This window comes from Balaenoptera physalus (assembly GCF_965194825.1).
Source record: "Balaenoptera physalus genome assembly, chromosome: 18".
NCBI lineage: Eukaryota > Metazoa > Chordata > Mammalia > Artiodactyla > Balaenopteridae > Balaenoptera > Balaenoptera physalus.
The window spans coordinates 10,915,355-10,927,917 of NC_138899.1; the positions used below are offsets into that span (position 1 = coordinate 10,915,355).

Consider the following 12,563-nt stretch of genomic DNA (forward strand, 5'->3'; position numbering starts at 1 on the left):
TAAAATGAAGGGACACCATTAACATCTTGCTTTTTAAAAAGGAAGCATGAAATTATTTAGCTTTAGCTCTACACAGGAAATAGAAACACTCATGTGTTGGACATTGGTAAGATTAATTTGGGACTTTACCGATAGTTTTAGGAAGCTGGAGGAGTAAAGAAGAATTAGTAGAAGATTTGGAAGATGAATTTGGCAGGGAAGATGGAGGTGGCTGAACAGTAGGGAGGAGAGCTGAGGTGAATGTTTAGGTCAATTATCTTAATATGTGACCAGTCCTGAGTTGTCTACTTGCCCAGATGGAGGGTCTCAGTGGACCAGAGCATCCTTACTTCACAAACGGATAGGGAGACCAAAGGTGCCTTCTGTTTTTAAAATTCTTCTCAGAACCCACTAAATGTAGGCAACAGGATTTATCTTTTAAAATATTCAGGCAAAATGATCAGACAGGAATAGACAAGTCTTTATTTTAAATATCTTTTGATAAGGAAATGTGGAAAAATCAGGCCAAGTATGCCACATGGAAAGCTACCTACCGACGTGAAACAATTGGATTTATAAGCATATTGCAATCTAAAGGAGTTTCCACATTTGCTAGCAAACTAAACGTTGTGCTTAATTTTCTGTTTTTTTAATAGCTTTATTGAGGTATAATTTGCATACCATAAACTTCACCCATTGTTAAGTGTATAATTCATTGACTTTTACTAATTACATAGAGTTCTGCAACTATCACCTCTCAGATTTTTTTTGAAACTAGAAATCTTGGAAAATATTTTATTTTTAATCCTGAGATAAATGTGTAAATACTTGCATTTAATTCAGAATATTTTACGTCAAATTTAAGCTGATATTGCCTATGAGAAAAGCAGAGAATGAGGGCCTTTTTATAGCAGCTTGCAGCTAAGACCAATAATATTAGACTTCTATTTTAAATGCTGTAGCCTTATTCTTTCTTTGGAAAATATATCTAAATGAACTAACATTAACTAGAAGGCACTTTAAACTTTAAACATTTACTAAAATACAACTGATGAACAATAACTGATGAAATAATTGGTGAAAATTTTTCTTTCAACTTTTCTAGAAGGGAAAAAAGGTCAGTATCATATATATTGTTAAAAAGTAAAACGGATAATTTCTTTTTAGCACTGTCAGAAATTTAGAAACCAGTTAGCTAAATAGTATTTACTAAATGTATATCATGTACCTATTTCCATCCAAGATGCTGCAGGGAGATCTGTGATAGAAAGAATTTTTTACTCTCTGGGGTAGTGGTGAGAAATTCCCCCACTTTTTTTTTTTCATTGAGGTCCACTAACCTAAAATGGAAAAAAAAGAGAATTCTAGAAACTCTTGATTCATATTTCTTAGTAAAGTAAAAGCTCCATTTGGCTGCTTTTAATATAAAAAGAATTACAAAATTCTTTAATAAGTACCACAAAATATTAAAAGAAGGCTCTGAACTTCTCTCTTACAATCAGCTGAAGGAGAGAAGGCACGGGGTAGTGGCGGGGTGTGGAGGTGATGTGGTGAGAAAGGAAGAGAGATATAAGGAAAAAGAGGAAACAAAAAAGAATCCATGGAAAGAGGAATGGGGAAGGAACAGGAAGGACATATACAGAAACACACATGCAGACCCACACATCCTAAGAGGGAGAAATACCGTAAGAGGAGAGGAGAGAGAAAGATGTCCAAGGAGTAAAACCATCCTTTCATGGCCCTTATTTGGCTCTTGCTATTAAAGGCACTGAAAGGCATGGTGTGTTTTTGCAACCACAGGTGTAACTGAGAACAGGACTTTGGGAACTTGTCCTTTGAGTGAGATGAAACTGAGCTCGGGGCCAGATATGGCCTCTTCGCCAAAGGCCCCCGGTCTTGCTCTGAGAGTTTCCAACCTACCTTAGGAGATTGAATGACTAATAAAACAGAATGAGGTTTGCAGTGATCAGAGCCAATAAGTCTTTCTGGGGCAGGGCAGTGGACAAGCGCAGGGTTCAGAACTGAGAAGGAGGGAGCGATGTGGGGAATAATAGCTAGGAAGGTTGGGAAGGTACAGGGATACTCTCTGCTCTTTCCTTCCTCATCAGTTTCTGCTCATGCAAAAAAAAAAAAAAAAAAAGTGCATTACTAAGAAAAAGATTCTAATCTGAACTAATGAAATTCACATTTTGTTTGTGACTGAATACTTTTAAAGCTCTATCTAGTTTTGGTCATTAGCGTGCAGATTCATTGTGACCGAATTGAAACCAGATTTAAGCTATGTTCTTATCTTTATTTACAAAGTGAGCCCCACATTCTGGTCAGGTCTCTATCACCATCTTGGCTGTGAGTGACCTTGGGTAACTTCCAAACCCAAGTTGGGTCTCAGTGTATTTTATAAGTTGTAAACTGAAGGGATTTAACTAGAATATTTCTGAGATTTCATCTAACAGAATTACATTTTTTAAAATTGAAATTGAGCAAGAAAAAAATCCTGAAACATATAAACCAGAATACAAGTATTTTGATTAAAATATCCTTCAGAATGTGTTATAAATTAAGGATGAAACAAACAACTTTAAAAATTATCAGATTTAACCTACATACAAAATCTCTTATCCTCTAATACTAAATCAGCCACTTGCCACTAAGCCTATGTGAAATAGGATATGATCAGCAGTAAAACCGTACTGCCTTGCTTTAAATGTTTAGAAATCTGCAATTTGTTGTTAATCAAATCAACCTTAAAGTCACCATTGGCAGACTATCAACTTTTCTAAGAACTTGACTTTTTAAAGTCAAAATTATGGGATATAGTTCTAAAGATTTTCAATGAACAAGGAAATAAATGGAGAAATGCAATAACTAAGCATCTCAAAAGTAGAGTGATGTCCCTTCCTCTTTCATTTTCACTGGCAATCACTCAGTTCTGATTTTAGCATTTCTGCTTACAAATAAAGGGGGCAAGGCTGTAGGCAGTGGGATGCATGAGTGTGGGAGGGCACACTGTTGTCTATTAGTGGAATCAACCCCTTCCTTTGACAAAGACAACAACCAAATCTTTGGATGGTTTATTTTATCTGCGTGAAAGAGTGGCAGTGGGATTTCTGGCACTTGAATAAGCGGAAACAATATTTTTGGCTAGAGAGACTTCTGAGTTCTCTCAGGGAGCCTTCTAGAAGGCCATCTGGACCAAACAGTATTTCTTTTGTAAAGCCTTGCATTTGGAAACACAAACGAAAGGTGTCTGAGCCGTAATCAGATACCTATGAAAATAATTTGCTTTCAATATTGGGGAGGGGGAATTATTCTTTGTAATTTTCTAGACGAAAAGACTTACATGAGGGAAAAAAACCTCTTTCTTTTTTCTTTCTTTATTAAGATATAAGTTCCCAATTTATATTCCTAGAGGGGATTTGCTTATTAATGTAAACATATTAATCTGCATTATTGCTCTCTCTTGAGTGAAGTTAGGATGTTTCAGTTATGTGTGTTGTTTATAGTTGTTATGTCAGCTAGTGACCTTATTTTTGACCTTTATAATTACTAGTGGAACCTAGATTTTAAAGGTGGACACTTTCCCTTCCTCGGTTTTTAGCCAGCTTGAGAAGTTATAATGAACAAAAAATATTGAAAAATTTAAACAAAATCCTTCCAAAACCAAATAAAGCATTTACAGATTTACTATGAATAGAGTGCTTAGAATACTGAAAATGAAGCAAAGCTATATTGGTAGCCAGACACTGCAGAAATATGAATATTCTAGCAAAGTACCTTTAAAGATCGATCTCATGTAATACATGTTGCTATTCTTAATACCTTTTGCTATTTTTTCATATTTTTCTGTTAGAGCCTCTATTTGAAAAGAAATGGTAAATTCTAAATGTAGGATCTCCTGGGATTATCAATCATTTTAAAAAAGCAACCAACTATTTCCTTTAGCTGTCATTTTTGCCTAAGAAGTGATGAATTTAGCACTGAGTTTATAATATAGATGTGAAAAAATACTCAGTAGCATACATATATGAATGTGTATATATATATATAGTATAAATATGTATATGTATTTATTTATATACAAATTACAATTTTATTGATATCAACTAATATTAACTAATTATTTGCTTGGGATGATTTCATTTCAATTATCTAATTTCATACTAGATACAGTTCTTAGTTGATAACAAAAGAAGTGTTAAAATCATATTTTAAACAATACTAAATTCAGTTCTGAATGGAGAATTTTCAAATATTGGAATCATTGTTATTATGAAAAAAATGACATCAAAAACGAAATTAACTTTTAAGAAAATACTTTACAAATTTAAAACAAATCACATGGCAGTGATTTATCCTGGCTAAAATATTTCACCAAATAATTTGAGACTAAAATAGTTAATGACATGCAGGTTGTATCTCAAATTATATTTTTCTGGAAGGATGAAAGAAAGAATCAAGTGTGATTAATAGTGTGGATATATACCTCACAACTGGTGTCAGCTAAAGTAGAAATATTTTAGCTTATGGGAATTAAAATAGGAGCACAGAGTATGTGGAATGTTTAAACTTTTTCCAGCAGATTTTAATGAGTCCCTAATATCAATCTATAGCCCTAATTCTTATGATGGGGACTGTCATGCCAGACAAAATTTTTTAGCCTGAAAATAAATATCTTTAGTTTCCTGAAACAAAGCAGTCACAAGTATCATCACCTGCCAAACAGAGACAGATTATATGAGCAGATTGTTATTTTTTATTATTTTTTAATGTAAAGTATTTTTTAGCCAACATTAGACTAAGGGCATCAAACTTTATTTCCTTAGAACTTTTAATTAATATAGAACAAAAAAAATTCCTGTGATACTAAAGACTAAACCCCAATAATTTATCTACTTGTGATCTAAGTATTCTCATGAAGTGTGTTATTTTGAATAATAATATTATTATCACTATAGAAAATACAAATGACCCAGCACTAACTGTGAACTTCAGCTATACCTTTCATCTTAGGGCAGAATACAATTTAAGATGGGAGCAGGAAGTAGAGAAAAGCAATGATACATAATTTTGCCTTCTTGGGTCATTTCTACTTGAAAGCATTACTTGAATGAAATTTTCATCAGAGGGCGAAAAAGGTCTTTTAGAAATTTATAAATATCTCACTAGGACACAAACCATCAGTTTCCCATCGTTGAGAGAGTCACCTGTGCTTTGGACAAAGTATCCGAGGGTTTATGTTTTCATCAGTGAGTCACATTTGAAATAAAACAGATTAGATGTTTGTTGGAAGCAATATTTTATACAACTGAGCGACCTATTTATACTAAATCTTTACAAACAGAACCTACATTATTTAAACCCCAAGACCCCTCAAGACCCAGAGTCACCTACCTGCAGACCCAATTTTTGTGACCAGCCAATTTATAGGCAAGGTGAAAGAAACATGCGGATTGGATAAAATAACCATATGTCCCCACTGGAAGCCCCATTACTTGAATCATTTAAACCTTGCTGGACAAAGCACCAGGAGAATTTGCTGTAGGAAACAAACCTACACGAATGGGGCAGGGAAGAAGTGACCTAATAGTGAGCCTCCCTTCTGCTCTAATTTCTATGGTTCTGTGTTAAGAAAAGCTATTCTACCACACTGTTGTGAAAGCGTATGTCCCAACAAGAGGGCATTTCTTATTTAAAAAAAAAAAAAAAAACAGTTCAGAATTTAACATCTAAGTTGCCATCATCAAAAGGCAAGGACACTTTAGGGCAATTTTCCCTGGGAATAGCACTTTCAAGATACAATGGAAAAGTGTTTTTCCCTCATTCAAGAACTTAAATGCTGGTAAAAGAGTGTGTTTCTAGTTTGAATTTTCTTTGCTGACTACGGAAACTTAGGTAACTTCTTCCACACCTCTAGCTGCTTATAATGCCAGTGGTGCCCTTTGATTTTATCCAATGTGAAACCCAGTGTAGACAGTTCAAGAAGGCAGTGTTGGCCCAGACTGGAACTCTACTTGGTCTGCCGTTTGGATGGTCCCCATCCTGCCTCAGTTTACTTCAGTAGGAAGTATGTATCAGGTACATATCCTTAGCTGGCATAAGGCACACACAGAGGTACAGAACATTTAGTGAGTGTGTGCACAGGCAAGCATGCAGGAGAGGGGAGTGGATGGAGTTATTTGCATGTATAAATGTAAAAGTATATGGCTCTTCTCTCTAGATAAGTATCTATATTTATTCATGGAGGATCTGGATTTTGGGATCAAGATATAGAAGTGGACATAAAACATAATGTCAACTGAAAAAATCTTTTTACCCACTGCAATATGTTTTTTTTGATAGTCACTACTGATTTGAAACGAAAGGTTGCTGTTTATCCCGAAACTGCTATAGTCCAAATGGGATGTCTCCAGTGTCATATATTCCGTCTTTTGATTTTAAGTGCCAGTTTGTGCAAAGATGAGCCTGAAAGTGTGTGAGGGTGAGCATGCGAGCATGGCTGGAGCTGAAGGCAGGTAATGAGAGGGAGGGAGTGACCCACTTAATATTGTTACCTACTTTTGAAAGCCCTGGGATTTTTAGGTGTTTTTACTGCCAGTGAAAAGTGTAAGCCACACTTCTCACACTGATGTCACCGGTTCACCACTGAAAACCAATTTTGTTCTTTTTTTTTTTGTAGGGGGTACTGTTTAACATTTAGAACCTTCATAATGTTTCAACATTCTTTCTCCCCTAAGTACTTTTGCATTACGGGCATCAAAACTTCATTCCTTATGTAAGTGACAAGGCCAGGTTTAGATACAACCTCTAGGATGGATTTATAAATGCAACTTTCCCCCCATCCTCTTAAAAAGAGGCAAACGGTATTATTGCAAATAACCTTTAAGATAATTAACTGACAATGCTGCAACTAGCATAAAATCTTCCTTCAGGCGACACCTAATTTAAGTGTTACTGGCACAAAGTGGAGACAGATTGTGCATCACCACTGCAATATTTACATAGCAGAAACCCACAGAGCAGGAAACGCGAGGCTCAATGATGCACTAAATTAGGAACAACCATACTCCAGTGTTAATTTGCTTTCCATTCTATCCAAATCTCAGGTCCAGAAATTGGTACTAACACATATACAACCTCCCACTCTTAAATGACTAAACCGGAGGAGATTTTTGTACTTTTTTCCCCCCAAATTAAAATAACTTGAAATTTATTTCTTCTCTCCACAAGAACCATTTGATCAAACTGTGTTTATTCCATTACAACTTGTTCTCATTCTGATCTAAAATTATTTTCATATGAATGCTGCATCAGGTCTGTAGAGTAAAACTAAACAGACTTCTATTTTCTCAAAGGCTGCCAATACAGTTTATGAAAAGAATAAAATGAGAGACTTGAGATCCAGTGAATGAAATATTTAGGAACGTGGAAGGGCAAATTTACCTTAAGTGAATTTCTCAGTGATAAATGTTGTCCCCCCTAAGCCCACACATATCCTCCTCCTCAAAATACGAGTTTTTAAAAACCACTCAAACAATATATATTTTTTCATTCTTCCCCACAGTATTTTAAACGCCAGTTTCACCAATGTTTCAAGGCATTAACAAAACATTTACCTTTCCTAATTGCTGATGTTCTTTAAAGGCAGCAATCAGTTCTTCAGCCCACTTAATTTTTTCAGGGGAAGGAGAAAACTGCTCCTGGACCACTGCAATTTGGTTAGGGTGTATCACCTGCTTACCTACACAAAGATTAATAACACCGGAAACACAAAACAACAAACAGATGTTCAAACAAAATGTCTCAACCACGCCAGTCTCCTGAATGCCTTACAGTCTGTATGTAAAATAACTAATTATTTTTAGAACTTTTTAAAAAGAAAATAACACAATCAGGCAGGCTTTTCCAGAATACCACATAAGAACAAATACAACAATGGGAGTAATTGTGTTTCCGATCCTATAGAAATGCCACCTTAGAGCAGATAATCTCTCATTTTTAGTTACAGGTGGATTGACCAGGCAGCACGTTGAATAACTGCTTTGGCTGGAACTTTAAAAGGATAATGTCTGCAAATTAAAGTGATTATTTTAAGTTAAAGTAGAAAAAAATTACATGTTAATTCTTTCCAGTTCTGCAAGTTGTCTTTTGCTTATTCTGTACCATTATCCCATCTTCCATGATTTCTTTTAAAAGTGGTCTGTTGGTTTTCATAAAGCTTACAGAAGCAGACATTACAACTATATTAATATCAATAGTGTCTTACAATAATACATTCAATTTTCTTTCTTTTAGATGAATTTAGTGTATCCCTTCTAACCACTAATAGAAAATTGGATTTCAATGAAAAAAATTTTATTCAGTATAGTAAAACAGAAGGCAGATTCGAACACTGTGATCTCTAGATTACTCCATTTAAAAATGTTTAAATAAAAAATTACATAAAGTTTCTCTAACCAAAAAAAAAAACCCCTCAGATTTTCCCTTTTTGCTTATGGAATGAAGATTGGATATTTCTCCTTTATACAGATGCTTAGACACCCCAGAAGAAATCTTATTTCTGTAGTAACGGTTTTAAAAAAGCTTTAGAAAGGAATCTTAAATTAAAACATTATACAAAGATAAGAGTCACAGGATTCTATGAAATCATGTAGTCATTAAAAAACAATTTAAAAATCAGGGAAGAGTGGAATCTAATCAGGTCATTGATAAAATGCAACATAATTTAATGTTATAATAATGATGAGATTATATTTTATTATATGATAAAATTATAGACATATTTGGTTCTTTAAAAATGAATGTACATTTAATGATAATTTACTCTGCTAAGTATATTTGTTGGCATATCAATTTGCTTTGCCTTTGAAACAGCAGCTTTAACATATAGCCAGTACAAATTATATCCGTGATGTTTTATAAAAGGTCCATTCCTGTTACTGTCATTATTCTGTCAAATAGAAAAAAGAACAATGTTTCTAAAAAAATTTTAGTATTTCATGAAAAAGAGTTTAAGTAAATAAATATAACAATATCTTTTCTTTACAGTAGCATAATTAAAACATCCTCATGTTGCTATTTCATTATCTGTCAGCATACTAATAAAACATTAAAATCCTATATAAATAAAGATGCTTTAAATTATTTGAGGAATAATTTCTGGGAACAAATAACATCAATTATGACAAATGAGACTTTTTTTCAATAGTAGATATTGAAATTATATTTAAGTAATCTAACAGTTGTTACAATATTATTAATAAAGGATGTCAGTTCTGGTAGTCATTTTGTACTAATTGTTAGTCCTGAATTTTATAATTTATGTACATAATTTACACTGATGTGTAAAAAGCCAGATTTCATGGGAACTTCTTGGTACAGACACTATAAATTGAGAAGCAAAACATAAACTATTTACAATGCTGTGAAACTAATGATGGCTTTTAAGTAGCCATATTTTGGTACTGAGGCTAATTTTAAGATATGTGTTAGGTTTTAGAAATTTATGAACCTCCATATGTGAAGTTATCTTTCGTCAAATCTTATATATCCCAACAACTGAACATCAGACTTTAATGCCATGTGGGAGCAAAGCAAATATTTTATACAGAAGAGTTGTTATTGACAAGTTACTGAGAGGGTGCAAAATTGGAAGACATTAAAATTTATGACCATGAAATCCTTTTTACAGTACCACTTGATATATAGTGCTTTAAATCAATACCTGTCAAGTCTTTTAGGTAACTGTATGATGGTGTCATTTTTGTCTTCTACAAAAGATTGCAAAAAAGAAGGAAACCTATAGTGCTTCATATTTATAATCTTTCTTCTCAGCATGTAGTACTGGAATAACTGTGATGACTAAGTTGGCTGTTAAAGCTTTATTCCAAGATTTATTTTTGGTTTCTTTTTATAAAAATAATTCCTAAAGTTAATAGTCATTTATACAGCCAATGCATTGATTTAAAGTCAATTTACATGGATTGCGGCCCCATGAAACAATGATTACAGAAAAGAAACTGTAACCAGCTGTTTGTTACATGGCTAAGTTGCAAAAAAACTACAACTCATTAAAAAATATCTAATTTTAAAAAGTCGAGAAAATCCTTATTAGCACAGATCCTTATCAGTGTTATGGATAACATAATACTTTATTGAATTTTAAAACTTTCAACCACTTGCTTCAGATAGGGTGTATAGCTCTCCTTTTTTCTTCCCCTCCTTCCTTCCCTCCCCTTTCTTTCCTTCCTTCTTTCCTTCCTTTTCTCCCTTCTTGTGCAAAGCCCAAAGTATGGCAATTAAATGACAAATAATTAGGACAAGCAGATCGTGAGTGGTCTAAAATACTCATTAAAGCACTTATTGTTTAAAAATACTACAAATAATCTCCTATCTTATTATCAGACTAATTACCTTTTCTTGGTGTACAGAAATATAATTGGGACAATAAAGACCTTCTTTCTAAAAATTACAAAATGGCTCTGAAGTTTAGCTTCCTACTTTACTGACTTGTTCACTTGAATATATAATGGGCACTGTACCCTCCGTGCCTCCTCATTCTCTCCCCTCTCCCTCCCACTTCCATTTTTTTTTGTGATTTAATACTCCCTGTTGTTGAGAAACAATAGTGCCAAGTCCGTAAGCTCCTCATGCTGAGTTGGGCACAGTCTAGAAATTTAAATCTGATTTGCAATAACTTGTCTTCTACGATTGAATTAGGGACCAATTTAATTCAGTCCTGTCTCTTGGAGAAACTCTCAAACTCCCTTATAAGTTCTGGAGCAAACATTTACCCCAGAGGAAGCAGGGGACACCCAGGTTATCCCGAGAGATGGTGAGAGAGGCCCCCATCAATTTAGTGTTTTCTATTTTTTATTGTATTAGTGCCTATTTCAGAGCAACATCTGGCTGCTTGGCAGCCAAAGACACATATTTTAGACCAACAACATCGGGGTCTATTAGATAGATTTCATGGAGTTTTTCTCCAACTTTTCCATTTGGGCCACATCCTAACAGGTCGTTGAAAAGAGGCAGGTGTCACAGGCACAGAGACAAGGACGACGCCAGGGATTTAGTGGAGGGACTCTTTCTCTCTCAGTCACTATTAAATGTAGGAAGGATTCATTTATTAATAGTTCAGATGACTGAGAAATATTTCTCTATAATAGACATTTATTTATTTATTTAACAAATTGGGGGAATCACATTTTAACTCTTTATGTTAAAAACACAAACACAAAGGTCAGAGCTTTACTTAATTCTACTATAACACTAAAATGGTTTCTACAGTCTTTCAATTTTACTTTGGGTTAAATTAACATCCACGAAGGTATCTTTAACATTGAAGGTCACTTTATGAAATGTTTCTTTCATTGACCTCTAAATGAACACATTTCAAAAATATTTACAAAAGGAATAGCATGGATGCTTGTCTCTTTTCCTTATTTTTTGGGTACATCTCTGATCAGGATATCCTTAGAACTTGCAGCAGGAGAACAAATAAGAATAAAAGAGCTTATGGTGTTTTTTACCCATGGTTGTGTACGTGTGTGTGTGTGCAACTGCTGACATGTGTTTGTATATAAAATCCTATTGTGGTTTTTTAAAAAATAGATTTCTGTTGCAAAAATATAATTTTCGGCTGCTCCCTGGGCTCCTGGGTATCTGAGTGATTGGGCACACCAATCAACAGATATCTGCCTGTTCTCCAGGACAGGATTTCGAGGACCCGCTGATCTTAGTGCCAGCCAATGCCCATAGGTGTCACCAGGTGCACAGACACTTACTGGGAGGTGGGAGAGTAAGGAGGGGCTTGAAGTGCCAGAAGAATAAAAGGCTAGTTATGAGTTTAAAAAAAAAAAAAAAGAAGATACCACTAAATTTTTTTCAGAAATAAATTAATATTTTGAATATTTGAGGAAATTTTTTTCTCCCCATCAACTCAAATTCTTACGGCAGTTCCCTCAAAAACACTTCTAAAATGGCCTCATCCCTCCCCTCGTGTCAGCAAAAACTGCAACAAAATACTTAAGAGGACAGAAAAAACTGGTAAGTAATATTAGGAGAAACTAAAACGAGTGCTTTGTTTTTTGACTTGTGGAGCCAAAGACAAACATGACAATTTGTTTGGCAGGTTCTGGTCCTTGATAACTTTTTCTTGTTTCAAATAGTGGAATAAGTATATGAGACACCTGGCTACATTAGAAACACCAGTTCCTGGTTAAATTTCTGTTTTTCTGGAATGTTTGCTTAATCTAGATACTGCTTTCTAAGATATTATTAAGAATCATACCAGTAAATCCCATTGCAGCTCCTTCTCTCGACTGCTTGAGAAGCCCCTCTCCATCCTGGAAGTCGATGTACACCAGGTCTATGGCCTGCAGGCCAAAGGCCTTTGCTACAACAATAATCTTTTGTCGGGCGTAGAGAATATCTTGGGTCTCCTTACTACTTGTTGCACCTGAAAACAGAATGTTGACCGAGAAAGGAGACGTTAACTTTGGAAACTGGACCTAGATATCTATTATAAAAACGCCGTTTGTAAAGACATCTCTGTTTTCCTGGGGATTTCTCCCTAGCGAAATGAT

The 12,563-nt window shown here is 34.5% G+C and overlaps 1 protein-coding gene across 10 annotated transcripts in view; it reads right to left on the reverse strand.

The window, feature by feature from the left end:
* Positions 1 to 12,563, reverse strand: part of CLYBL (citramalyl-CoA lyase) — a 256,049-nt gene that overhangs the window by 28,126 nt on the left and 215,360 nt on the right. For 9 of the 10 annotated variants that reach the window (XR_014255987.1, XR_014255988.1, XR_014255989.1 and 6 more), the window contains 2 exons: positions 12,269 to 12,436; positions 7,593 to 7,717 (listed from right to left, as the gene is read on the reverse strand). Coding sequence is in view for 6 of the 10 variants with exons in the window: in XM_082434690.1 (XP_082290816.1) it covers positions 7,593 to 7,717; positions 12,269 to 12,436 (293 nt within the window). In the remaining 4 variants the exon portion in view is untranslated. Of the gene's footprint in view, positions 1 to 1,286; positions 1,320 to 7,592; positions 7,718 to 12,268; positions 12,437 to 12,563 lie in introns of those variants that run through there. The other variant, XM_082434693.1, reaches the window with a different exon arrangement.